The 27963-nt window shown below is 36.9% G+C and overlaps 1 protein-coding gene and 1 long non-coding RNA gene across 7 annotated transcripts in view; one reads left to right on the forward strand and one right to left on the reverse strand.

Annotated features, from left to right (window-relative positions):
• Positions 1-26649, forward strand: NT5C3A (5'-nucleotidase, cytosolic IIIA). 6 transcript variants are annotated; one of them, XM_039714965.1, is made up of 11 exons: positions 13372-13407; positions 13798-13904; positions 16478-16528; positions 20735-20833; positions 21277-21346; positions 22038-22084; positions 22238-22323; positions 22581-22670; positions 23911-24073; positions 24401-24601; positions 25405-26649. In XM_039714965.1, exons 4-11 carry the CDS (start codon positions 20735-20737, stop codon positions 25504-25506), a joined length of 858 nt encoding a protein of 285 aa, XP_039570899.1. In that variant the 5' UTR covers positions 13372-13407; positions 13798-13904; positions 16478-16528; the 3' UTR covers positions 25507-26649. The 6 variants fall into 6 exon arrangements, with proteins under 6 accessions (XP_039570896.1, XP_039570898.1, XP_039570897.1 ...); XM_039714964.1 differs by lacking the exons at positions 13372-13407; positions 16478-16528 and adding an exon at positions 162-299; XM_039714963.1 differs by lacking the exon at positions 16478-16528 and having other exon boundaries at positions 13288-13407.
• The window catches only part of LOC120504969, a 24334-nt gene continuing 2033 nt past the window's right edge, over positions 5663-27963 (reverse strand). Inside the window, exon 2 of the long non-coding RNA XR_005628150.1 lies at positions 5663-6450. This is a non-coding gene — a long non-coding RNA (uncharacterized LOC120504969). The remainder of the gene's footprint in view (positions 6451-27963) is intronic.

The following is a 27963-nucleotide window of genomic DNA, read 5'->3' on the forward strand; positions in this document are numbered from 1 at the left end:
CGGCCGGCGAGGGGCCGGGACGGCGGGGCGCGTGCGGCGGTTTCGTTGCCGACCCGGCGGTCGCTCAGGGGGGACCCGCCGCGATCCCGCTCCTTCGCCCACACCGAAGGGCGCAGCCGCGCTTCCCCGCAGCGGCTCCCGGCGCCCCGGGAACTACTATCATGGACAGGACCGCCGTGGCCAAGATGGGAGCGGTGGCGAGCGCCAGCGTGTGCGCGCTGGTGGGCGGGGTGGTGCTGGCGCAGTACATCTTCACCATGAAGAAGAAGACGGGTAAGAAGACCAAGATCATCGAGATGGTACGTGGTAAGAGGCCGAGAGTCCCTCGGGCCCCGGACGCACGCCCTTCTCCTTGTCCTTCCTCTCCCACGGCGCCAGGCGGATATTCCGAGGGGATATCTGGAGGGGCAGAGGGGGGACCTTGAGCTCAGTGTGGGAATTCTGTAAGGACGGGCGCTGGAGGCAGGAGCAGCTGTTCCTTCCACCCCAGCGTGACCCACTGGCACGGAAAAGGTGCGTGTGGAAAGAAAGGGTCAGCGCCGCCCTGCCCGGCCCGGCCCATCGGTACCTGGAGGATACATAGGTACCCGTGGGTCGTGGTGGTAATTTACAAGCCTGCTCGCAATTAGTTTAAAAGAAAAATGGACACGCACCCACACGTGTTCGACCATCTGTTGAAACTGGGAAGCACAGTCTGTTCACGCTTACTATAAAAGGAAGATGGAGCTCGCTCTCTCTAGCTGCCCTTGTTAAACTTGTTGTTTAGGAAATTGTTTATATATATGCTTATAAATAACCGGGTCATAAAAGATCGTAGTTTGGACAATGTGCTGATTATGTGGAAGTTCTTCAAATTTCGTGATTTGGACACTGCTGTTCCAAAGAGCTGAACTAAACTCATCAAGGCACTTGATGTTAGCTCATGGGTATTTTGTGGTGTCCCCTGCTGAATTTTACTGAAAGCTCTGATGAATTTTTATCATCACACATGGAAACAGATTTTAGTAAGAGCTAGGATTCTGTAGGTAAATTGCGAGCTGCCCAAGTACTTACTTGGCCACGCATTGCCATGCCTGCCAGTGGAATTCATGCAGGGCAGTTTGTGATAACGTGGGTCCAGAGAAGAATATTAACTTGAGTTTTTGCTAATTGTAGAGGCATTACTTACTGTTGAAAAAAGTTACTGTTTCTAGTCATCAGTCATGTCATCTGACAATTTGGACGGGAATGACTTGTTTTTAACTTTCTCCAAGCACAGTTCCAATGGCTTGTGGGAGAGCAGAAAGTTTGGATTGCCACTTTAGCTAGCAAACATCCTTAGTTCTAAAGATGCAGGTCTTCTTTCTTATGTAGTATTTTCCGTGGACACTTGTATTCAGGCTGTGCAATTTCCTTGAAGTAAGTGAAATAGTTATGTAAACTTCATACCAATGCGTTGAGTTTGTCAGGTATGGGCAAGAATGTGTACATGCGGTTTATTTGAATATGCTGCATTCTGAAGAACTTTCTTTCATCCACCAATGCAGATTTGATTCAATGTTTGTCATTTACAAAACACTGTATCAGTTTTATTTTATGACAAGAGAGACCTTTCTTTGAGCTGTGGAGTGATGTTTTTTTCCAGTCTGTAACTTATTGTTCCTTACCACCACCCTAAATTACACTACTGCCTTATTGAAATGTATTTTCTTCCAATACCAGGCTGGTCTTCTGTGTCAGATTAAAGTTATGGGCTCATTCTTGTATTTTCAGCAGATTTTTTTGGTTCAAATTTTCTTTGGGGAACATTACACTGTAGTTTTATATCTACATTAGACTCAGAATTACCTTGATGTATAACTTTTATCAAAAGCAGTAGGGAGCAGGCCTATTTACACCTTAGTTATGTGAATGAAATATTATTTCATTATAATTAACTACAGCAATTTTTTTTCCTTAGTCAAAATAATCTAGATGAATATAAAACCCTATGTAAGTTTAAAAAAAAATACAGCTTTAAATGCTAAAAAGACAGGAACTTTTACAAATGAAATAGAATATCTATAAGACAAGTTAATATGAAGGATTATGATGCCAAGAATGTTTATGGTGAAGAAAAGTGGAAAGGATTCTCCAGCATTGTGGAAAAGGGTAACCCTCTTTCCTTGTCGAATAATAAAATCAAGTAATTCTTAAATATCTGGTTCACATTTCAGTGGGTGAATTCCTTAAGCATACCAATTAGCCTGCTAGAGAAATTTAAGCTTAATGGAGACACCTTAAAATTGCTTCATCTTATTTGATAAAAAAAGGCTTAAAATTAATAATTAAAATGTTACTATTGTGTCTTCATCCACAGTGTGTAGTTTGCAAACAGGGAGTTTCCCTTAGGCACTCATGAATGTAGACAGAGTTACTTCAGCTCCACTTCTGAAGTAACAGAGGCATTAATAGTAATGCCCACATGAAGTTTCACTCTGTGTGGGAAGAAACAACCATCTCTCCAAGCCTTCTATTACTTTGCACAGCCACCTTGCCAATTCTTTGAAACTGTACAAGTGTTTACACAATCAGGTGAAAGCAAAAGTTAGCCACAAGGTTGCTCACTGTAATTTAAAAAGATGGTTAACAATTAATTTGATTTTCACAGTAACTTTTTCTAAAATGTTTCAATGTTTCTAAAATGTTATTTTAGAAAAAGATGAAACCTCATAGTAATGTTCAGTCTTTTGGATTTTTCAAGCCACAGACAAGTTTGCAATTAAGGTGTGTATTCCTATACAGCAAATAGTTGTATTGCCAGTAGACTTCAATTTTTGATTACTTTTTGCTGAGCTTTTGATAAGCTCAGCAGAAAACAGGTGTTCACAAACTAGAGCGAAAAACATTGCCTAAATCTTTCAAAAGCATTCACCTGTAAGCAGTAGCCCAAATTAATTAAAATATGGAGTTAACATAAGAAAAAACTTCTCAGAGGAGTAACAGTATTTTTTGTTGTCTGTTTCATAAATACAGTTGTTAAAATCTTGGGGTTTTTTTCAGCAGCTCGTTCCTCACTCTTTGGTTTTGGAGCTTTTGATTGTGTTGTTGTCTGTCTCATAAATACAGTTGTTAAGATCTTGGGGTTTTTTTTCAGCAGCTTGTTCCTCACTCTTTGGTTTTGGAGCTTTTTATTGGGTTTGGGGTTTTTTTTTGTTTGTTTGTTTTTTAATAGGAAACATAATAGAGCTTGTTGAAAATAGAATGGGAGAGTACCTTAAACTGAGACTTCTCTTTCAGGTTTGTTTTCCACAAAACTGGGAAAATGTGTAGTTACATTTGTCTATTTCTCCAATCTGCCCCTTAAGTGAGAGGTGTAATTACATGAAAAAGAGACTTTGTATCAAAGTTCAGCAACAACAAATTAAAATCAACTTCAAAGCAATTTCTCAGTTTACTGGAAACATTTCAGCCACTCAACTGTCTCAGGACAGTGCACTTTTTATTGTGTTAAAGAAGGAAATAAATGCATGGATTTTTGCAGTATTAGAGTTCACCTGGAGGGAAATAAGGAAATTAATAAGAAGCAAGGTAACTGCTATTTATCTGTTTGCCTAAGAAATAAAGGAACATATTCTTTGAGTATAACTGTTAGAGGGGTTGAGGGGAGTGTATTTTTTTTATTATTATCATTTTCTTTTACCTGGCAGTCTCTGGTGAGATTGTTTTCTTGTTTCATAGGGCATAAGAGCATTTGTGCCACAGATGAAGATACAACTGGCAGCAATCACACACCACTTCTTTATTCCTGTCTTGTTGCTCGTACTAGTTGTTATAGTAACTGTGACGTTGCTCTGGCAGGTTGACCTCCCAGTAGAGTAAAAAGCAGAGGAGTATGTAATATGTAGCATACATATTCAGGAATCCAAGTGGTTGGTATTTGCAACTCCTTCATATGTGCTTATGCCTATACAGAGCTAAAGAAGGGTTTGGGTCTGAGTAAACTGGAATCACTAAAAGGGGAATGGACTTTTAGTCCCTCTAATGATGCCTTTGCAGGACACTGTCACTGTGTATGCGCTCAAGAGCCATGCAGTGATATGATCCATTTGGAAATAATATTGTTTAAAAAGAATGGTACTGTGATGTATGAACCTAAGTGGTGAAAAGTAAAAGAACTCCTGAGACCTAATACCACTGCTAATACCTATTGACCTGTGACTGAGAGCCCTTACATTACTACAGTATTAGAATAATTTTTAGATTATCGCTAACATTTTAAAACCAAGTTAAATTTGACATGAGTACTGGAGATGCTGTATAAATATTTCTGTAAACCTTGGGTTTTGTTTAGACTGTACTCCTCAATAGGCAAATCAACTGGCAGTGGTAGACACCAATTACTAAAACAAGGTTGTTTTGCCCACATGCTGTTTGCAGAGATAATCATAATATATGGCACCTAGATAATGCATGATACCAGGCTGCCTAATGTAAGCCACTGTGCATCATATAAGTCACCTAACATGTGGCTTGAAAAGCAAGTTTTCACAGGGCAGGAAAAACCCTATTATGCATGTTGATACAACCTGGATATTAGTAATAGGTTACATTCTCACTGTAAAATAATTCAGTTAGCAATTTAGGAAGTTTGTATCCCAGGAGAATAAAAATTGACTGAATTCAATTGTTTGCTCCTTTCACTGCCAAAATTATGTACATACTAATATTTTACTTCATTTAGTATAGTAAGCTGATCCTACAATGCAGCTATCTGTTTCAGAAGTGGGTTTTAATTTTCTGAAATTGCTCCTGCCTGCATTGGGTTTTATTTGTTTTTTTTTTTAATTCAGTAGGTCTTGAAACCTACATTCTTACAAGGGATGGGTATAGGAAGATTAATTAAATCTATAATTCTGCATTAGTTTCTTTGCATTTATGCAAATTATAATAATTATCAAAAACATACTGATGACCTGTACATGAAATCTTGAGTTCCAAGTAGCCAGTGTAGATATGTCAGGATACAAAATGGATTGTAGGTATAGGCTCAGAAGAGCTTGTTTGCAGCTTTCTTGTATCTTTCATATAAAGTCTTTCTCCAAGACAGAAAAGCAATCTTTCAGTTACTCATTCTGCTCTGAAATATATTTACCGTTTTATAAATGCTTGCTATGTGTTAAGTTGTATTTTTAAGTGATTTTTCTCTTGTTTGTGATAATTAATTTTTGCCAGTTGAGCTATAATGGCAGCTGTTCTATTAAACTCTTTTTACAGCTTATAACCAATAGCAAATACTGCAAGTCTTAAACATGTTTACCTGTAACTGTCAAACAATATAAACAGTAATAAGGGATTTTTTAGTTTTTAGCCTGAATACACATATCATTGCAAATCTGTTCATATTATGAATTAAAGTTGCATATCATTCCAATTCAGTATTGAGTTAACAAGAACTATCAGCTTTTATAGAAAGTATCTAAACCGATTAATGTAAGAATTCTAGAGACCCAGGGTATGGATCCATGCATTTATGAGTCGGAGAATACTAGCAGTGAATTCAATAGCAATGTACCTGTAAATGTAAAAACATCACAATTTATGAAAGTCTGGACTGGAAACTTGCAAAGTGCCTGAACTTTTGAAGTTCTTGCTTTAAAAAAAAAAAAGAAAAAAAGAAAAGAAAAAAACAAAACACCACAGCTGCCTTTTACCTTTTATTTTCGCTAGTATGAATTACATCATGCATGCAAAATACATATTCTTTTCTGTGTTGGCTCGTTCACGCCATCAGCCACCACTCTTCCCTCCATGTGTGCATACACAAGTGGATTTTGTGCAGGTGAACTACCGTGTACTCTTCACCTCCTCCAAGGGTTATTACTGGAGAGAGCTCAAGGACAACGCTAGAAGAGCAGCAGCCTGTTAGCTTTCAGTGCCGTGTTTTGCTGCGTTTGTCGGAGATTGGTTTTCGCGGTGAAGGTCGGGCTGGCTGAGCTGCGGCAGGCGGCTCGGACAGCAGGTGGCGCTGGCCGTGTCTGAGGCGATGGCCGCCCTTCGCAAAGAGCCTGTCCCTCCAGGGAATGCTGGCCCACAGCGATGGCTTCTCGCGGTCGGACGCGTGCGGCGGCGCTGCTCCTGCTGCCCCGGGCCCACAGCAGCAGCCAGCCTCTGCTGCCTGGCAAGTGCTCAGCGCCGAAATCGGGCTAAGCACAGCTGAGAGGCAGGAACACCTCACAGCTATTCTTCCTGGCTTCCTTTCCTAACCACTGCGCAGGGATAGAAGGCCAGATAAAACTGGGCATGAGAGCCGTTTATATTGTCATGGAGGATGTGTAAAATGAAAGCTAGGGCGTGAAGTCTGACTAGCAGCACTTATCTGCAGCGACGGCTTCTTCCTGGGCAGTCTTCATACTGCTCTCATCTTGACCAGTTGCTGGATGTCACTCTCTTTCTCCAATCCAAAAGGCATCAATCACCAGGGATCAGCTGCTGTAAAACATCACAGAACTTATGACTGCAGAAGGCAACATTTTAGTTCAGCGGCTATCATGCAGCAACCTGACTCGCAATGTGCCATTAAAATGGAATCTGTGGCTGTTTTGTTAGTCAACTTTTTCTTAAGTTATTTGTGGGGAGCTTCTGATTGTTGAAGAAAAAAAAAATCAGTGTCCATTAAAAGCCCACAGAATTTTTTTAATTTGCCTAATCATCAAGAGTGCTTTATATAAATGCCAAAAAAAAGAGAAGGCATTTTTCAGTGCAAGTGGACATATGTTTAAGATTGCAGCACACAGGTCAAAGAAGACACCATGTTTAAATACTAAAAGTAACTATAATATTTTCATTCACTAATACCTCGAAATAATCAAGAATTGCACTGACTTACCTCAGAAGATAATTACAAAAATAATTTTAAACAACAATTTCTCTAAGTTATAGCAACAATACCTGTTGCTGGAAGGAAATGTGGCCCCCTCTCTTCCATACATCTCAATATTTTTTAAAATAATTTATTTTCTTTATTTCATTTTATTTCATCCTACTTCCATACATCTCAATATTTTTTAAAATAATTTATTTTCTTTATTTCATTTTGAAAGGGCTGGGGTAAAGCCCAGACTTGGACAATTAAATGTCTGAAAACAGACTTCCAGACTTCCTGAGATGGGTTTGCCACCAAGAAAATTCCTGTTCAAATGTGCTTGTTCTTACTTGTTTCCCACTCATTAACTGTAATTTCCTTCCTGCACTCCTTTATAAAGATTTGTTTGTCTTCTCTTCAGATTGGATCACTGAAATAATCCAAGTTTATTTGTGGTTTAGTTTTTTTTTACCTAGGAGTTGTTTTGTTCCACCTTAATCTGCATGAATATCACTGAAATGTTCCATTAATCTTGTTCCCTTAAATCTTTCCCTCTTTGTCAGAAACTTACTAGTTATCAGACCAAAAATATGATTTTTTCACTCAGCTGCTGTTATTGCAGCACTTACTATTATCAGCTGCATTTGCCTTTGCAGTGAGTATCACTGATGGGTAAGCCTTAGTTTGGTCTGCACAATTCCATGGAAAAATTGTATGTGAAACTGAAGGGTAGGAATTAGTACAGAGCAGTAGCACTATTGGTACTTTAGCAGTAGTAGAGTGCAAAGAATGGTAGTGGTTTTGAACACTTCCAGAAAGCAAGTACACAGAGATACAAGAAATATGGCATCCAAGTGCATCTTTGAATGGATTCAGCAGTGAGAAACACCCATAAAGCAATGAAATGTGGAGTTAAAGCAATCCTTCATGCCTCAAGTCATGATGCTTCTGCCTGTTACCTTTAAAAGGAATGTGTGGTAGTTGTATTTCATCTTTCGATTTAATGGAATTTTTTTCAATAACTTTTAAAAAGAGTTTGTAGTCAAAGAGAACCTAACAGTTAAAAACTTCATTAGTCTCAATATGTAATTTAATTAGAATATTATATTAGCACTCAATTCTTCCATGTAGTGTCTGGTAATGTATTGTAGATTAAACTTTGTCCTGCTGACTTTGCTTTCAAACTGAGTCCCACAACTCCACTATTCAAGGGTCAGAGTTTATTTGATCTAGATACAGCATTCTTAGGCTTAGTGAAAAAAAAATCTAAGCTGATTTTTTTTTCTTCTTAGAATCAGATAAGAGAAGAAGAAAATCAGCAGCAACTGCTTCAGTCCAAGCCTTGGCCTTAATGCAAATTCCATTCTAGATAGTGTTACATAGGAAGCTTCTAGGGAAACAGGCATTTGTTTAAGTTCTTTCAATGCATGTCCGTGTAGATATATACAGGATATTTAATTATAGAAGGTATACATGTGAATGTACAGTTTGGGGAGAAAATAGTATGGCTCATGAAAATGACCTTATTATGCAAGGTGAGCTTTTGCATACCTGATAGCTAATTAAGAATTAATCATTTGTAAATGTACCACAGTATATTTACATACTGCCAGTTATTAGAATTCTATGCTGTTTGCCTAGATATTTTGAAGAAGGATTATTTGTACTAGCAGCCTCACCTATAAGCATTCTTTAAGAAAGCATTAGATTCTCTATAATGTAGGAAAATGGATCTTTCAGACAGGCAGACTCCAACATACTCCATAGCAGTATTAAAGGAAAATGAGAGTACCACTCAAATCAAAAAATCTTATATTTCAAAAATGAATTTTCTGTATCTGTGTTCTCAGAAGAAGAACTGGCAAGAAAAAGGAAGGATGGAGTTAAAACCAGAGCCTTTTCCAGTTCTAATTGATTCCATGTAGGGTAGAGAAATCAGAAGTGGTTTTGGTATTTAAGCTCCAAGTTTGTAATGGATTTATAAAGATTGTATCCAGAAAACTCTGGTAAGAATAGTGAAATGTATGTATGAAGGCCAAGAAAAAAGCCTCCATTTTCTCCTGCTGAGCAATGAAAGGGTGTTACAACCTTGAGTTCTTCTTTCAATCCTGGTGCTTTAGAAGCTATTTTTAAAATTTAAGTGTAATGTGATAAATTGTATTGATCTGAACTTGCTTACATTTAGAATATTTTTATATTCTTTTTTTTTTTTCACAAGAGCAGGAGAGAAGCAATGAAGATTAAAAAACCCATCAGTTTAAATTTGGCTAGGTAGTTTTGGTATTTTCAAGATACTCATTAGAAATGTCTGTAGATCTCTTCATTGTTTCTAGATACTCACTGATAACTAAATAATACATACCTTTTCTTTTAGCCTGCCAGTTACAGAGGTTAAATCTCTCCACAGTGAGGGAATGGCAGTTAAGCACAAAGATTAGGTGATTCCCCTAATATACCATCAGAGAAAAAAATGCCTATCCTGAGCTGTATTCATTCACCCCAGAACTGTTCTATATGTTTATATATGAATTTAGTCTCTCAGACTAAATTCTTGCCCAAACTGGTAATTGAGAGGATCACATGAAATACTGGAAATGTAGACCCTCGTTATTATTAGTTCTTCATTTGCTTGTAAGATCCAAAATGTCTGTTGATCTATCACCAACAGAAATCTCTTCTTTTAGAATGATTTTGTAAGCACAAGAAGAAGCTGAGTAAGGGACAATGATGCTGCAATATCTTTTATTCTCTCATCAGAGAAATGTATTAAACAGAAGAAATGCTTAAGGAGTTGTTTTCGTGTGTGTGTGTTGACATTAAGCTTTGTGTTCAGTATAGCCATAAATGATCAGACTATTAGATGATCACCAGTTTTCCCATGAACTGTAAAGAAAGCTGGATCTCTGATCAGATCAAGAAAATCTCTATTAAAAAAGTTGTTGAGTATGGTTTGTGATACCATTCAGGTTAAGAGCCTCACCTTCTTAGCATATGCCATCTCTGGATTCATCACAATTGATTGAATTCAGTCTTTAATATGTTCTTAGCACTTTTTCATAACATGTGCTGTTCAGCCACTTTCTTTTTGGAATTGTTTACACTCCTTATAAGTGATCTCTATGACAGACACACACTTTCATATACAAATTGTAGTTCTTTGCATCATACCAACTGTAAATATGGCTGACATGGGTTTTTACACCAAACCTGTACTGCAAAGATAAGTGGTATCCAAAATTCCTGCAAGGCAACCTTCTAAACCTTTATGTACCCCAGCTTCATCAAACTGACCATTGATCTTACTTTCCTTGTAATTGTCACAAATATAAAAAGCTATTCCTGGAACCATTAACTCAGTTCACTAGGGCATGAATAATAATCATGTTTGAATACAGTAGGGTTGTATTGCTTCCTTTCTTCTTCCTGGTCTTGGAACTTGAGTACCAAGGTTCAGGTACCTTTCCGTGTCTCATGAGGTCGTATCAAGTAGGCTGCTTTGGAAAATATGTACTAAGTAAACTTATTACAAAAGCAAAATTAGGCAACAAGTACAGGTCTTTAATGTTTAAAATTGATCCCTACAATAAAGCAACGTATTTCTCAAGTAAAGTCGAGGAATGTACTAAATATATGGGGATATATTCAAAAGTTGTTCAGTTGTAGTAGGGTCCCTAAATAAGAATAAAAGCTAGTAAGTCGATGAAAAGACACTAGCTAATGTTTACACCAAAGATTCAGTCACCTTACACAGGATTCAATCAATGTTGTAGGAAATATTCTAAAAAGCTATGACCTCTTTCTCAATCTTTAAAAAGTTATGTCAGTTTAGTTGAAGTATTCCATTTATTAGTTAAAGAAAAAGCTCAGCTTACTTGCTTAGGCAATATACCTCGGCTAATTCTTTCCACAAATGGATGCAACTTAGGTCACGGGTGTGGAAGGACTGGTAGAACCAGCTTTTCTTTGCTTTAGACTAAAACTTGCAGTGCTTCGTATTCGAGAGCATCCCCTACAAACCAAGTTCACCTAACACATGAGCATATGAAGTTGAACCTTTTCACAGTCTTATATAAATTATAAATCATCTAGTGTTTTCAGTGTTGTTCTTTTTTTCCTCTCTCTCTTTTTCTGCGTATTCTGTAGTCAAGATATGGCCCTCAGCCAAAGAGAAAATGTTAAAATAGAATCTATCTGTTGAAATAACTACACCTCTTCAGTTTGTGGTTCTTAAAATATATTGAAATGACCTTCCAGATTTCGAGAGTAGAAATGTCTTGCTGTAGTTTATTTCTCTCTCTATGAAAAAATCAGTGTTCATTTTAACTCCTCTTTTACCACACATTAAACACTGTAAACAAAATGCTCAACAGACTCAAATCAGCAGTAACAGAATGTGGTTAGTAGGAGCTGTGGTAATTAAAGTGTTATACACAAAGATTTCTTAGAGTTGCAAAGACAGTCTTGTTTTGTAGATGAGAAGTTTCATGTATGGCATTTTCATTAGAGTGAAAGTACACTGTTGATAAAGATAGAGTAGATGTTTTTCTAAGAATTAGGTGTTGGCTGTATTAATGTTTACAGAAATTTTGCTCACGCCATTTTCTAGGGCTTTCACTAAAACTGTAATAATTCATTTAAATTGCTTTCCAATTAGTCTGGTATACCAAAAACAGTCTGTTAGAGTTGGACTTAATTTCTGTAACTTTTTTTAATCTTTATAATAATTAATAAAATATTTTTTTTAAAAACCACCTTGTTTTTCTTTCCCCAGCTTTCTGAAAGGGAAACTAGCTTTCTTTAGATTTTTGACAGCTCAAAGGCAGGTTCTTTGCAAACTGAATGTATCAAGTGACGTCTTACCTGAACTACATGATTCGTCTAGCAATTGTATTTTACTTCATTGTTTGTAACATTTTTTTTAACATTAGAAATCTAGCAGGGACATAAGCTCATTGTGCAAATAATTTGTATTTATTCAAGACACTGCGCTATACATATGTTTCCCAAACATTATTATAAAAATATTAATGAAAAGCATGCTGCCTATATTAAAATACTATGAAGGGTAAAATTCTCTGAATGTTACCTGTTACAACAGTATGCAAATGCTATAACAAGTAGTTTAGTGGTAGCTATGAATCCTGGCAATACCAATGCCAGCTAAGTTCAATTTACTGTATACAGTCTTTGCAGGGATTATGTTATATTTTGAACATATCTTTCAAACTCTTTCACTGCTTTAGGAAAGTAATCTGCTTCATGTTAAAGCAGACTTTAACACGTACATTTCAGGGGATCTTGGATAAGTGTTGATTAAAGTTGCATGTTTTGTATTAGCTCAAGTATTCACTTCAGTTGTTTTGTTGGCTCAAAACAGAGAACACGTCTGAAAACAAAATGAAAGTGCACATGTAGGTCAGATACACTGAGGAATCCTGATAAACTCCATAGTAGCCTGTTGTTGGAATGTAGACACAAAACATATGGATCTACTGTATCATTCAGAAAGTCTGTTGGGTTTTCTTTTTTTAGTGTGGAAAGCACACTGTCCTTCAAAGGAAATTTTCATAACTAATGAATTTCTAGAGTCCTGCTGTTGTTGGGGATTTTTTATAGCATTACAGGTTTTGTACATGCTACACTTGTAACCTGCCCTTGCTTCAGCTCTGACAATTACACTGGTCACATTAGTGGCCATGTATGAATTGGTCTGATGTTGGTGGTTAGTCCTGCCATCCTGAAACAGGGATCATAAACCTGAGGTTGAACATGAGTTATGGGGCAGTAATAGAGAAGCTTGCACTGCTTGCACTGCTGCTAAGCAATAATTACCTTTGCGTGACACTGGCATTTACACAACTTCAAAATGTAAAATACAATTAGACAATAGTTTTTTCATCCCCTCACTCTAAAAAACATTTCTTTTTAATCCATCTTCTGTCACCTAGTTATGGTCTTTGATCAGGCAGCATGCCTAATGACAAACTTCTAAAACTATGTAGAGTTGCCTTGTCTCTCAAAAATCCTGACAAACAAGGCTCCTTGATTTCCTGTTTCAGTATCACACAGATAATTACAGCCAAAACAAAGATTCATTAATTCAGTTGCTCCTTCTACATGAATAGATGTGTGCTACTTAGTAAACATTAATGAAACCATGTCAATGAAGCTCTAAGAAATTTGTGGCACTGCAACAGGAAATTCTAAAATACTTGGAAAGATTTTGTAAAGAGGCTAAAAAGTAACAAAGTAGTAAACTTCTGCTTTGCACAACAACTGCCTTCCTCTGTTAGAGCAGCCCAAATTTGCCTGCTGCATGCATGAAAGCTGTTCATTCAGTGAAGGTCAAAGGTTTTGTTGTTGGTGAAGCAGCTGATGATCTGTAAGCCTGTCGGCTGTACTGCTGAGCATAACAAACTGCTGTGCATTGCTGACGTGCGTCACAGGACCCTGGGGTTTTGCACGGGGATTAGTCAGGCTGTATTTGGAAACGCCCTCAACTGCACCCTGTGCTGCTATATTAGTGTGTCTCAAGCAAGAGGAATTTTCTTTTGCTTCTGCAGCTGCTCCTGCAAAACCCTCTGGTAAGTGTGCGCAGCTTCTGTCAGCAGTATTGACTGTCTTCTTGCCTGTGTTTTTAAGCCAAGGTTATAACATGAGGGCTTACTTACAGTTGTTAATTATGACTGTGAAAAAAACCTAAAAAACTGTATTTTTAAATTAAAAAATTGGTAGCATAGAATGAGCAACAGCATCAAAAGAATAAATATACTTAGTGGTTTTCATTAAATAACTCAGCTTAAATGTTCCTCTCCTTTTAACTATGTATCAGACTATTCTGAAGTCTTGGTATTTTCACAGTGATGTCGCTATGTACCATGCATGTTGGCTTTTATTTTGTACAGCAGGAATAGAAAGACCACATAATATAGCAGACCAATTCTTAAAAGGATTTGGTTGGTTTTTGTTGGCAGCCTGCATGCAAGCCCTGCATCTCTGGACTCTGCTTGCCACCTATGCTGTTGCAGTAGGACAAAATCAAGGACAGAAGAATCAGGAGTGCCCTAAGCTCAACGCACAGGTACTCTCCTTTAAAAACACAAGAGGAAATGCTGTTGTCATGTTTTCTGTGAAAGCATTCTCTCCAAATTTTTATAAGGGTTTTTTTTCCAAATTCGGTATCAGAATCCAGCACAATAAGTATAATAATATGTAAATAAATAAACACAGTAAACCAGGAAAAATTCTTTTTAGTGTGCACCCTATTCCATGTCTTAAAATAGCTTAAGCAGTGAACCCATTTTCAGTTATTTCATATAACCAACCTGTGCTGGGTATCTAGTTTTACAGCATGTTATCAAGTAACTTTGAAGATACTTAGTGTTCTGTTGTTTCATTCCCATAATAACTGCTTTTTAACTAAGTAGTCCTAAGGCTATTTCTTGGCAGAACTACTAAAATAGTAATTTGGTAATTACTAGTTACTAAGGATTTCTTACCATATTTGAGCTTGCATCATCTGAATATAAAATGTATTTTGGTTTTGGGAATTATAAATTAGCGAGTCTCTGTCCTGAGCTCAGATTATGCTAGAAGAGTGCATGATAACTAGTGAAGTTCTCCTGACCACCTGCACATAATGGAGTGACTGATGTGATTACACTCATGTCCAGTACCTTTTGATCTTCCTCTCTAAAATATAAGCCTACTAACAGCTGGAGCAGCTAAGAGGGACCTCTGTTGCACTCATGGGCCAGAATTCAAATTGTCTGAATTATAGGCAGTCTTGCTATATATATGTATGAGCATAAGCATATGGAGGAAAAAGATACCCACAGTGTCATTCTGTAGATTTTGTTATGGCTCCCTCACTTCTTGCAACTCAAATGTTGCAAGCAGCAGAAATTACATGGAGAAGCTTGTATGCTTTTCAGACTTTTTTTGTAAGCTTTTTTTTCTAGAACAAGTAATGTTCTGTAATAATAGCAAAAAAGAAAAAAAATAATTGGAAAATAGCATGTAAATTAAGGAATATGCCCAATTTCTTTATATTTTTACCAAACTTACTTTCTTCCACCAAGAACACCAAAACAAATTTTCTGCAGTTTCTGGGTATCAAATTTCACAGCTATCACTGCTGCCATGCCCTGCCTTTTTTGGTACATGTCCATAAGCAAATATATGTGATAGCTAGTCTGAGACCTTGAAATTGGACATCTGCAGTTCCCAAAATAAATGTCATTTAGTCTTGGTTTATACTCTTGTACCTGGAAGCTGTCACCGTAGATTAGAATAAAATTTACAAATAATTTTCCCCTAGCCAGTTTATCAGTTTGATTTCCATTTGCCTTGCTCAGAAATAACATGGATAGCTCTCTCTCCTTGCCAGCCCACTCTTGTGTGTTCTCCCTATCAAAAGATAACAGGTTTGAAACCTAGTCTAGTCTAAGGCAGGCTTACCAGCAAAGTAGGAAAATAGAAATTTTGTTATACTTGAAATTCACATCCTGTCAATAGCATTACAGCCAGATCTTTATTTAGATCTTATTTATTATCCTGTCCCTTTCATGATATTATGGTAATCTGAAATTTTGTGGAATATTTTTAATGCATTTTCAAGTGTGAGAACAGTTCTTCCTGTGATTCAGAGTTACTGACATCTAACGAATTACTCTGTCAATCAGTGAGATTTATAGAGAAGTTCTCTTAAAATTTTGTCCACATATAATCCAGGGTGTTTTCTTAGCAATGATTTGGTTTTCAGGAGGCTTCCATTCTAGATGAGTCTTTATAAAATAAGAAAACTTGGTATTTGCCAAGTAGTGTAGGCTTACAGGGTATCAGTATAAAAATACTCTGCACCAGTTTTTTATGTCCTTCGTCAAAGCTTTACTTAGCAGACTTATGATGACAACCTCCTACAGTTTGAGTTAGTGCTTGTAATATTTCAGGCTCTGTGTCTAAAGTTGGTTGTGAAATGAGCCATATCTCTATGTAGTTAAGATAGCAAGTAATTCATCAACTCATCCTTCCCTACTTAAAATTACTGACAGTGAACACAAAAGGTCACTCAGTTGTCCTTTATATGGAGGGTTTTTTGGTTTTTTGGTTTTTTTTAAATTTTTGTGTTAATCATCAGGACTTGTTTTACTGGGTAGGGGGAGGAAAGTAACTGCTGTACCTCCAACACTGAGTAGATTGAAAAATTCAGTATAATCCTAGCTCCAGAACATGACATTACTCCTTGTGGACACAATCAGTTTTTAATTTCCTGGGATACTTAATTGGAAATGTCTACAATGGCAGCTGTAAATTCCCTTAGATCACTAAAGTGAATGAATGACAGGTCTTATCACCAGCTCCTGTTTTATAATCAAATTGACACAGCTTGTACTTAGATTCACGCTGCCTCACATACTAAGAAGACAACTTATGTACTAAGCAGCACCTGGATAATAAAAGCAGTTATTTTGCACTTCTGTTATCCAGTTGTATATAAGAAACTTAATTTCAAAACTAGAATTGAATATTTGTCTTTTGGCAAATACTTCTCTTTATTTAACCCAGCTACCCAGATGCATGTCTCATGTACTAAATAGATTTGTAATTTTCAGAACTGTCCTTGTTGTAAATGACCCATTCTGTGGTTTGTAGGACTGGGGGATTTCCAAACCTGCGTGAATCCATTACTGTTCATTCCTCAAGGTATGACCATAACATTCTTAGCTACAAAATAATTTCCTACATCCTTATTCCAGTTACCTGCTATCACAAATAAGCAGATAATTGTTTTATTTTTCATAAATCCAACTAAGCTCATCCTTTAAAATAATATTTTTCAGTTTTGTTCTTCCTTCTCTCAAAGGCTCCTAAAAAATATCAGAGACTGAAAACTAAAATGTATTTGTGGCCAGTGTATATGCCAACCACAAATTACCTTTGGGAGTTGTCATACACATGTTTTAAGACACACCAGCCTCTGAGCTATTCAGTAGCATATAAATGCTCTTGGTAAGAAAGCAAAACTCTTCTCACACTTTTATAATATGACAGAATAAATAGGGGCACTTAAGTGATTTAACATTATGTACTTTCAGATGTCACAATGAATTTTTAATTCCTTTTCCTGTGCTTATGTAATTTAGTTCTGTATGTAGAAGCTTCTGGTTCTGAAAAGCTTTCTTGGCTTGATTAAGTGCTGTGGAGATTTTTAGTTGGCTGCTTCTCTATCTGTGCTTATCCCAGTCAACTGGTGCATCAGAATTTTGGGAGGTTTATGTGCACACTGAGTTGACTGCTAGAATTTTCTTAAACAGTAAATAGAAACACAAATTTTATCAAATTGACCGAACTTTTCTCCCTTTGCTCTTTCATCTGAGCAGTTCTTTCCAACTAGAATCTGCTTTTCTCTTTAACTGTGAAGAATGGCAAATATGCAACAACGAAACAACAGCTAAACTGGGCAGAAGTGTAAAACATTGGAAGAGACAGTTTGCTAGAAAATTGGTGGCTGCAGTTTGAGTTTCATTTACCCAGTCCTTAGACAGTTTCATTTACTTCTACTATGATAATGATAAAGAATAAATAAAAGAATTGCTACTTAATGTTCGGTTGCAAATATTAATACAAGGAACTAGTGATAGGAAAAGTGGCTATTTTGTCTATCCATATTTGTCTGAGGCTTTATCAGATGTCATGCCTGTAATGTAGACTTGTTTTTTCCTCTGAGAGTGCCTGTGAGACTGAAAATGTCTGGGTTATACTTGCTGCAGAAGACTTTCTCTCACCCCTAAATTAAAATACTCTTCAACTAATTTGTGTGCAAAAATGAAGAGTGTGTTAGAAATAAATCAGTTTTATAAACTGATCTTGAGTATGAGTTTACAACATCAAAGCAGGAAGCTTTCATCATACTTAAAATCTTAAGTAATTTCTTGTTTAACATGATCTACAAAAGTGTTTACCAAGAATTTTCCTCAGGTTGTTTCAAAAACTTACAAAAGGGCTCAGTCTGAAATGAAACAGTACCAAACAATCCAATTGTCCTCATCCAGTCTCTTCCTCTGATCTCTCCATCTACCCCAACATCTGTTTAAATTAATTCTATTAGGAAATCTGTTGCTTAGTATCTAAGTAAACCAAATAATGCTTAACTACTTCTTTAAAAAGCATGCATTTAGACTTCACTGTTTGATTTTTGCACTCCAAATCTAAAAATACATATATAATTTGCTGAAAGTTAAAGGAATTAGATTAGTCAATTTGCAGTACAAAAATTACCAAGTCGAAGTGCTTTGTGCGTCATTATAAAGAATATTGTATATGCAGAAAAAAGTAGAAAGCTTACTTTTGTTTACCAGCACATATACAAAAGAAATACCATAAAGCACTTTTAAAGAGTTACAGATTATTGATATTTTGTTTTGTGAAGCTAGATGTGCTGCTAATTGTGAATAAATAAATGCTTTGTTAAAGGTATATCTCTAAAGATTAGTGAATTCTTTAGTGGATATTATTCAGGAGTTCTATTTCTTGTCAACACTCCTTAGGTTTCTCAATGACTCCCAGCCTGAGAAGTAGCTGAGAGCTGGAAGTCAACTCTGATGTACTTTTTGTGGCTTTGCTGTGCTAAAAGAAGTAGTGGCAAGACACTGCAACAACACAAGGAACTTAGGGATATTGGCTTAGGAGATACCACTTTTACAGAAAAAGTCTGCCAAAGGATCAGATTCTTCCAATCAAAGTGAAATTAATAGAGTTTGTTTCTTTATGAGATTTATAAAGCAAAGAAGTAGTGAATACCATGTTCAGGATAGAATTTTTGACAAGATACTGTGGTATAGGTGAAACTTTTTTGAATGGGTAAAAAACTTGGAAATTTATCAGAGACTCATGATTAGAGTTCTAGAAGGATTTCTGTTTTCAGTTCTCAGCAGTTCCTTTGAGGATACCAGCCAGAAAGTAGCAGTAAGCACAGTGGGGATTTAGAATTATTTGTTTTACTGAAAGATAGGAGCATTGACATGGAAGAAAAGATACAATCCAGGAATATTAAATATAAAATGTAACACTTTGCACAAATACCTGTTTCTTTCTAGGAGTCATTTTGAAGAATATTTGGTCATTACCAACTGAATTTGAGTCATTCTCACCATAGTACTGCTAACACAGAGCATGCATTTTAATGTCCATGCAAAGATGCTACCTGAAGACAAGGGCCAAAGGGGCCCTTAAGCCAAGGCTGCGTCAGAGCAGAGCAGAAAAGTTTTACCCACAGTCATGGATGCTGTGTTGGAAAAACAATGTGGTTCAATTGGGTGGGCCAAGACAACATCAAGAATTATCAGAGATTTAGAAAATTGTGTTCTGCAAAAGAAGATTGAAGAACACTGGGGTTTTACATTCAGGCAGAAGGGAAAAATTTATCCAGTGAGTGTCTGAGAAAAAGAACACTTCTCTCCAAGATTAATGACTTGAAATTACAGTAAGGAAGATTAGACATTAAGCAAACTTTTCTAAACGTACGGGTAGTTGAGGAATATGTGAGTGGGGGTTTTGAACAAAGAGTTAGATGAGCTTCTGCTCATCTGATAGGGATGTAGCTGCAATGTTTTACTCCCACCTGAGAACAGAGTGGACTAGAGCTGAAATTTCAAGGTATGTCTGGATCCTTCTTGTGTCTGGCACACAAGTGTCATTTCCCTTACAAAAACATGTTTGCATACCTTAAAATGGCACCTGTTTTTACGTGATAACCAAATTGCAATTTGACTTCAAGTTGGCTGTTGCTAATGAATAAAAGACTTACTAGCATCAAGAGCTGGAACAAAGAGTTCTGCATGGCTTACTGACAGTTGGTGATACAAGAACTCTGGGTCCAGAAATAGAATTTCCCCCCCACCTTTTTTTTTTTCATTAGCTCATTGCAGCACAGATTACATGCTAGCTACAAGAAAAGGAAGGTTGAAGGATCAGATTGTTAAAAATGTAATTCCTAACATTTTATAATCTCTGAAGTTTTATAAACAAAAAATAAAGCTTGCTATATAAAGGCCTGTTTAGACAAATTGCAAATGTCTGATGTCTTTTTTTTAGAATGGGTCCATACATGATTATAAAGGAAACAAATACATGCTACATTGGGAAGTTCCTGTAAATAAATAGTTCTTCTACCATTCTGCAAGTTTGAGGATAAACTCGTAGAGTAAACAGAGGCTTGGGGAATTGTTTGGGGAAGAATGGGGTTTTGTGGGTTTGAGGGTTGTTTTTTTTGTTTTACACCAAATTCTTCATTTATCATAACATTCAAGAAATATACTTCATCCAAAAGGAGTATATAGTGTGATATTATGTTATTTCAAAAGTGTGCCATGAAATAGGTAGTGACAGCAATTGATGGACTGGCTAGGGGGGAGGGATTACTGCACAGCCTTGTTGTATTGAAGTACTCAGTTGATACTCATTCAGTATTCTCAAGGAAGCAATAGATGTCTTCTTTATCTCTGTTGATACTTTAAGGGCATATTAATTGCAAAGAGGGTTAGTTTTAAGATTTATCATCTCCTAGTGACATATCTCAATCACAAGATGATCCCATATGTCCTGTTCCTACATATCTCCTTTTTTTCCTACAAATACAATGACCTTTTCTGAGTGTCATCTTATTGAATAAAGTGATACCAGGAAAGGCAATGAAAACAGATGTTGTAAGCAAACAGAACAGTATGCAGTCATTGATTAATACATCCAGAGTATTTTCTGCTTCTTCTTACTCTTGTCTTTCTGTCCTGACCATGTCTTGATGTCACATGAAACTGTAGATGCAGATCTTCCAACCTGATGGACAGCAGCTATTGCCTAGGAGGTTTTCCTCTGCAAGTGTATTTATGTCTTTGTTCTTACTCTTCATAGATGCCAGAATTTCAGAAGAAGACTGTCCATATTAAGGACCCAGCAAGAGTAGAGGAGATTATTTGTGGCCTCATCAAAGGTGGAGCTGCCAAACTTCAGGTAAAGATGCAAAGAGTTTAGAATAAAAACAACTGTGGGATTGTTACTCTATGCCAAAAAAATTAAGCATATCTATATATATGTAATAGAATTCAACCTTCAAGAAATCTCCAGAACTTAAGACATGTTAACTCTTAATAGTCTTTATTGATTCAACTGTAATTCAGCCAGACACTGGTTAAGTAAATGACTTTAAGCGTAGCAGCTTAGTAATTTCAGAAAATATTCTCAGCAAAGGAATAAGAAAAATAGTTTTGTTAGAAAAAACGTTACTCTTCTGGGATATGCTAGCTTCCATGACAATGGCTCAATAGAATAGGGAGGCTTCTGTGACACACATGCTACTCAGCTGCAGCTATTGTTGATAGTTCAGAATTTCTAGCCATTCTTTATTTTGTTCCTCCATGTTGTAAGACAGTTTTGCTTTTTCTTTCCTTAAATAGATTATTACAGATTTTGATATGACATTAAGTAGATTTTCCTACAATGGAAAAAGATGTCCAACTTGTCATAGTGAGTACTTTTTTTTTTTAATACAGATTAATTTGTTTGCTCCTTTTAGTTTTTCCTATATTTTAATTTTCTATTCAATTTATTTCCAAATGAAATTTTATATTGACATGTTACCTAATCTGTACATTCTACTGACAGAGTATTCTAGTGACTGTGGTTTTTATGTGTATATATATATTAATCAAAATCTGTGAGAATTAAATCAGATAAGTTGCCATTCATCATTAAAACATTAAGTTTTGAATTCTCAGATGTTAGTGGCTAAATATGGTATGGTTGACTTTTGTTTTTCAAGAACCCATCATAGTCCTGACACCTGCAAGAACCAGATTGTAAACTCCTTAGAATTCTTGGCAATTTTATCCTTATGCTATAGTCTTTTGGAACAAACAAGGAGAAGTGGGAACTCTAAAACATATAGGATACCTCAGGATGATTTCAAAAACAATTAAATCTCAAGAAACAGATACAAAAGCTTGTAACTGACCTTGTAAATCAGAGATGAAGGGAAGGGCATCTTTATACTTATGAAGAAAAATGTGCTTTTTGCTGGTTACTGGTAAGAAAAGTTCTGAGGAAGCATATTGGTATGTCACCAGACATTGTCATCTGTGCCATTTACAATGTTGTAGAGCAAAGTAAAAGAAATGTATCATCTTGTTTAACTGTCTTTTTTTCACCCCTTTCCCAGACATCATTGATAACTCTAAGATCATCACAGATGAATGTCGGAAAAAGGTAAACGAAAAACCTACAAGCATTTGGTTTGTTTTACAGACATCTGTCATTATTCCCTGACAAGAGTGTTATTTTGATTGCTTAGACCAAACACCAATGTATTTTATAATTATAATTATATTAAACATCTGATGGGGATTTTTTTCCCTTTAGTTGTTGCAGCTGAAAGAAACTTACTATGCCATTGAAATTGATCCAGCTCTCACCATTGAAGAGAAATACCCATATATGGTAGAATGGTAAGAGACACCTCCTATTTTCACATTGTATTAATATTAGATATAGTAAGTTTTTAAAAGGAAATTAATGGCAGTACTTAGCTTTAAGTTATCATATTAACTGAATTGATCTCTTAAAATTTTGTACAACTGGTTTTGTTTTGCTCTTAATCTGAATAAGCAAGAATTAACCATAGAGGATGCTTTTCATCATGAAATTTAGTGAAAGTTGATCCTTTATAAGCAACATTCAACCCATTTTTTTGTTTATGTTCTAGGTACCATAAATCTCATGCACTGCTCATTGAACAAGGCTTACAGAAGGACAAGTTTGCAGAAATTGTAAGGGAATCTGATGTTATGCTGAAGTAAGTTCCTTTTGATTTGAATTATACCTGTTTCAGAGCATTTTCTGTAGATTTTTCCTGAGTGTTGGGGGAGGAAAAAAAAAAGAAAAGGGAAATTAAAAAATCCACACATGTGCATGAGAATGTGACACCTTAACCTTGGACTACATTGAGCTCTCCATGCTCCCATTTAATTGGTGTGTTGTACCTAAATGCAGACAATAATCTCACTGTATAAAGCAGAGATTTGGAACTTGTTTTAGTCCCTTCTCTACAACCTTAATTTTTGTAGACTTTGAAATACTCTTTAAATTGCACTGGTGATCATTTTTTTAAGAGCAATGTGAAATGTAACTTAATACCTTTGAGAAACACTTCATAAACATGTTTCATAGGTTGTATTAAATATTGCTCTCCCTCTATGGCTGAAGGCAAGTTTAAAAGACAGCAAAATCCTTGTTCAAAATGTGCTGTGGCTTCCATCTCTTTGAAAGCAGTCTAGAACTGTCTGTAACTTTTGGAATACTGAAACAGGATGTTAGAACTTAAATTGCGGAAGTATTTGTTTATAACATTCACTGAATCCTTATTTTCTGGACAACATACAAGCACCCAGTCTCTGCCTGTTTGAAAGCCTAAGTCCCTGTTGTTTGAATCTTCATCCACAAGCTAAAATTCTTGCCAGAACATTCACAATACTTTTTTAAAATGTAAAATTCTACCAGTCTGTGTCTGTTTGGAGAAAGCATATAGACATGATATTGTCTTGTTCCTGGAATGCTATACATGGGGTACTGAATACTAAAAAACTTTTGGGAGAGAGCAACAATAAATGTTTTCAAGATTTAAAAACAAAATTTGTTTTATGGTAATGACCCTATAGAAAGCCACATATTTAAGCAAGGAAGATTGAAAAGAGATGTACAGCTTGATAATAGCTAGAGTGAGCTCTAATTGCTTGTTCTGGAGTACCTAGGGAGGGGGAAGTGTTTTTAAATCTTTAAAACATGATAGATGTTTTGAGGGCAGAAATTATACAGACCAATACTAAACAGTTTGATGCAGAAGTTTCTTGCAAACATGCCTTGTATTAGGTTGGTGGTTCTTGCTGACCTGAAAAGGTGAGGTAAAAGAAATGCAGTAAAGTGCTCAGGAAATATTAATTCATTTCCAAAGACAATGTGATTTTCTCCTACAAGCTGGGACTTTTCTTAGCTTTCTTTATTTGAGATTTGATTTGTATTTGCATTCTGTGTTGCAGAGAAGGGTATGAGAACTTCTTTGATAAGCTCAGTGAACATAATATTCCTGTGTTCATATTTTCTGCTGGGATTGGTGACATTCTTGAGGAAGTAATCCACCAGGCTGGGGTCTACCATTCTAACGTCAAAGTGGTTTCCAACTTCATGGATTTTGATGAAAATGTATGTATGAGATAACACATTCTTATCAAACATGTTTGAAAAATACCACACTGTTAGTGGTATTTACTATGTATTTATGCACACTACAAGACAGACATATATAAATATATATATAGAGATAGGTATATACACTCCTCCAAGCAGAGAATCACTGTCTGCCTGCTCTTAACTGTGCTGTCACAGCCATGACATTATTAATTTATCTTGTTCATCATCACAGGTTACGTAGTTCAGTCTTGGCTCAACAGTAACATCACCTCTTTCATTCTACATTCTGTCCTGCCTGAATGGTACCAGAAATAACTTCAGTGTTGCTTTTTTCAATAGGGAATATTAAAAGGATTTAAAGGAGAATTGATTCATGTTTACAACAAACATGATGGTGCCTTGAAGAACACAGAGTACTTCAAACAGCTAAAAGACAACAGCAATATCATACTGCTGGGTGATTCTCAAGGAGACTTGAGTATGGCAGATGGAGTAGCAAATGTTGAGCACATTCTTAAGATTGGCTATCTCAATGATAAAGTAAGTAGCCTTACATAACCTTGTAAGCTTTGAATGAAGCACTGGGAGTTAGAAACAGGTTCATTATAACGTGGTTCAGATATCAAACAGAGTGTTTAGCCTATACTTGGGTTGACATTTCAAACATTTTTTCATGGATTTTTTTCTAACCTATAAGCTCAGAGCCACAGGTATATATTGCCCTGGTTTTTGTACAGAACTACTTCCAAGTAGGTGCTTCCTAGATATGTAAAATTCAGAGGCTATAAAAATTAATTCTCTTAAATTCCTGTGGCTCCTCCTCCTTTCAGTACTGAATTGATAATTGAGAAAAATTATAATCTTGCAAATAACAAACTGAAAATTCAGTACTGAATTTTCTCAGTACTGAGAAAAATTATAATCTTGCAAATAACAAATCCAGGCAATCTTTCCTCTTTTCTCTTTACTTCTTGGGGTTTTTAAGTGACACTCAACTGATTATTTGCTAATGTTCATTATAATGAACATCCATTTGCACTGACGAGAGAGAAAACTTCATTTTTATATTTCTCCCTGCCCTTCCAGAGCTAGTTCTTCTTTCAGTATCTCTATGTGTGAGATCCTGGAATAAACATGAGGTATTATGTCCTGGAAGGCACTTTAGGTCAGGCCACTCCTACTCTGTCCTCCTGTGGAATTCACTTGTAGGAGTGATACATTATGTGCATGGCTCATTCCCAGAATTTGGTGGAAAGCTTGGGCAATATTTTAGTGACAAAAACACTTTCAATAATTAATTCTGTAACTAAGGGGGTCTTTCTCTTTATCCCTTCTGCAATTAGGTAGATGAGCTTTTGGAAAAATACATGGACTCTTATGATATTGTCTTGGTGAAAGATGAATCCCTGGAAGTTGCCAACTCCATTCTACAGAAAATCCTGTAAATTGCAGTCTCAAGTCACTCCATTCCTTCCAGGAGGCAACTGGACAGAAGAGCACACATGTGCTATCTTAGATGTGTTTATTATTAATTTACAGAACTGTTTGATTTAATTTAAAACTTTTATCTTCATTTTGGTATTATGGAATATATATTGTATCAATTACCAACTACAAGCTCCTTTTACTGCAATTTCACTGTTCTTTATTGTCTCACACTCCTGTTATAACGAGATCTAAATTGGATTTATAGATGTGATAAACTGCTGCTGATGGGATACTGTGGTTCACTGTCCTTTTTAATCAGGCCTTTCGGAGCAGCATTTTAGAAAACGTGGCTATTTTGTACAATTGAAGGTGTAAATACTCTGTAAAGAGAGTGTGCATTTGTTGCCTTTTCAAAGACATTTCAGTCTCAGCTGTACTTTGAAGGATCTTACTCATATGCTACATAATTTCACACTAGTTTTTCATACATATATTTTTCATCAGTAAAAATGCTTTTATTCACCCAATTCAGGCAAAGTGTTTCTTTTTCATTCTCTATCCATACTGTTTCTTCATCCTCTGTGAAATGGGAAGAATGTTTTAAGTTAGTGTGTCTGAGATAAATTTTCTCATCTTTGTAACAACAGATAGTTTCACAAGCTGATAATCCACAGCCTGCCCTGCAATGACCAGGCTGCTCACAGTCCCATCCAACCTGACCTTGGATGTTTCCAGGGATGGGGCATCTTCCACCATGCTGGGTGACCTGTGCCATTTTCACCACCCTCACCACAAAAAAATCTTTTGAAAGCTTTTCCCCTGTACTGAGCACATTACAGCACCTCTCAGCATTGTGTACAGAGTACAGCTTAATACAGCCACAATTTCAGAAGCTTGCTCAGATATGTTGTAGCATGAGTTAAAGATGATGTTGTGACCCTGCTCCTGTGAGGTCTGGGCTGTACTAAATCTGTTCATTAATAAAAGAGAGCAAATCATGCAACTCCCCTAATGTGCAATATAATCATTGTTCCCCTTTGCTTTCTTTTATACAGAGCAGAAACTGTGCCACCTTCCGTTCCCTGAGGAACTGTAATGAAAATGTGGGAGATTTTAGATCTGCATTCTTTTCCACCAGAATTAAAACACATATCAAGAAATGGCCTCTTTCCTTACAGCCTCTGATCTGTTATTGAAATTCTGACTTGGTATCACCAGACACATTTTTTTTCCAAATCAGCAGCTTTACATCTGTTACTACTGCTGCCAGAACTTTTCCAAGGGAAGAGAGAGGATAGTTCCATACCCCACCTCGGCATCCTCTGCAATAAAATGAAATTAATCATCCCTGTACTTCGAATGCAGGGTAGAGGCTCAGTACAAATTCTGAGGTAGTGTGAGCATCCTTTCACAAATCTCACAGCACATGCCGTGCCATCTGGGAACTGCTGAGCACAGGGACCTTTAAGAAATTCCATCCTGCATCTGAACAGAGTGTTTGAGGGATGATGTCTTCCTTGTACAAAACCTACAGTCATGCAATTCCCTAGGCCTGAGACAGGGGCAGCCAGGAGGCCAGAGGTGGGACCTTTGAGAACAAAACCAGTAAGACAATCAAGATGAGGATAGTGCCTTGGCTGCCTTCCATTCCAGAGGTGTGACTCAGGCAGCAGCAGCAAACTGGAAGAGCTGAAGGGACCCTGGCAGTGACGGGGACAGGAGATGGGAGCAACAGCTGCTAAGAGCCTGTCAGACAAAGCCAAAAGATGGAGAGAGCTTGAAGGCAGCAGTGACACCTGCTGAGTCAGCAGTCACTGGGACTGGGTGTGAAGTTTGGCCCAGTCCCTGTGGCCTCTCTCCCTGTCTCCTCCATTTTCTTGGGGCAGGAAGGAGGGCAGGATGGTCATGGCAAAACAGAGAGAGGGAGCAGCCTCCCTACAGCTTCCCTTGTGCCTGCACTGCAGCTCCAGCAGCATGGGCAGGACAAGCAGGGCTATCCTACTCCTCACAGGCATCGCATGGGCTGCCCACCCAGTGGCTTGGTCTGCACCACCCGGGCACAGCAAGGATTTGGGGAATGCTGCTGCATTTCCAGGGGAGCTCTGCAGACACAGTTTCTTTAACAGCTTACATTTGGGGTTGTAGGCACCTGCAGAACTTAGGTTGACTGGGCTAATGTTACGGTTTTGGGAGGAGGGGAGTAGGGTTAGTGAATCTTGGGTTTAGAGCTTTTTGAAACAGGCAATCATGCTGGCTCTTTTGTCATAGCTGCCAAATAAAAGTCCAAAAGGCAAAGGCCTTCTGAAAAACATCAAGGTGTTTGGATGCACTGCTTACTCAACCAGCTTCTAGTTGCAAGAGTCTAATTACCAGGCATTACTACCAAAGTTTACACTGGGACAAAGTTTTACATTTACAGGCAGTTTATCTTTGGAATACAGATAACAGCTAAAATTTAGAGAATGTGAAGTGTA

This window comes from Passer montanus, unplaced genomic scaffold (assembly GCF_014805655.1).
Source record: "Passer montanus isolate IOZ18808 unplaced genomic scaffold, ASM1480565v1 scaffold32, whole genome shotgun sequence".
NCBI lineage: Eukaryota > Metazoa > Chordata > Aves > Passeriformes > Passeridae > Passer > Passer montanus.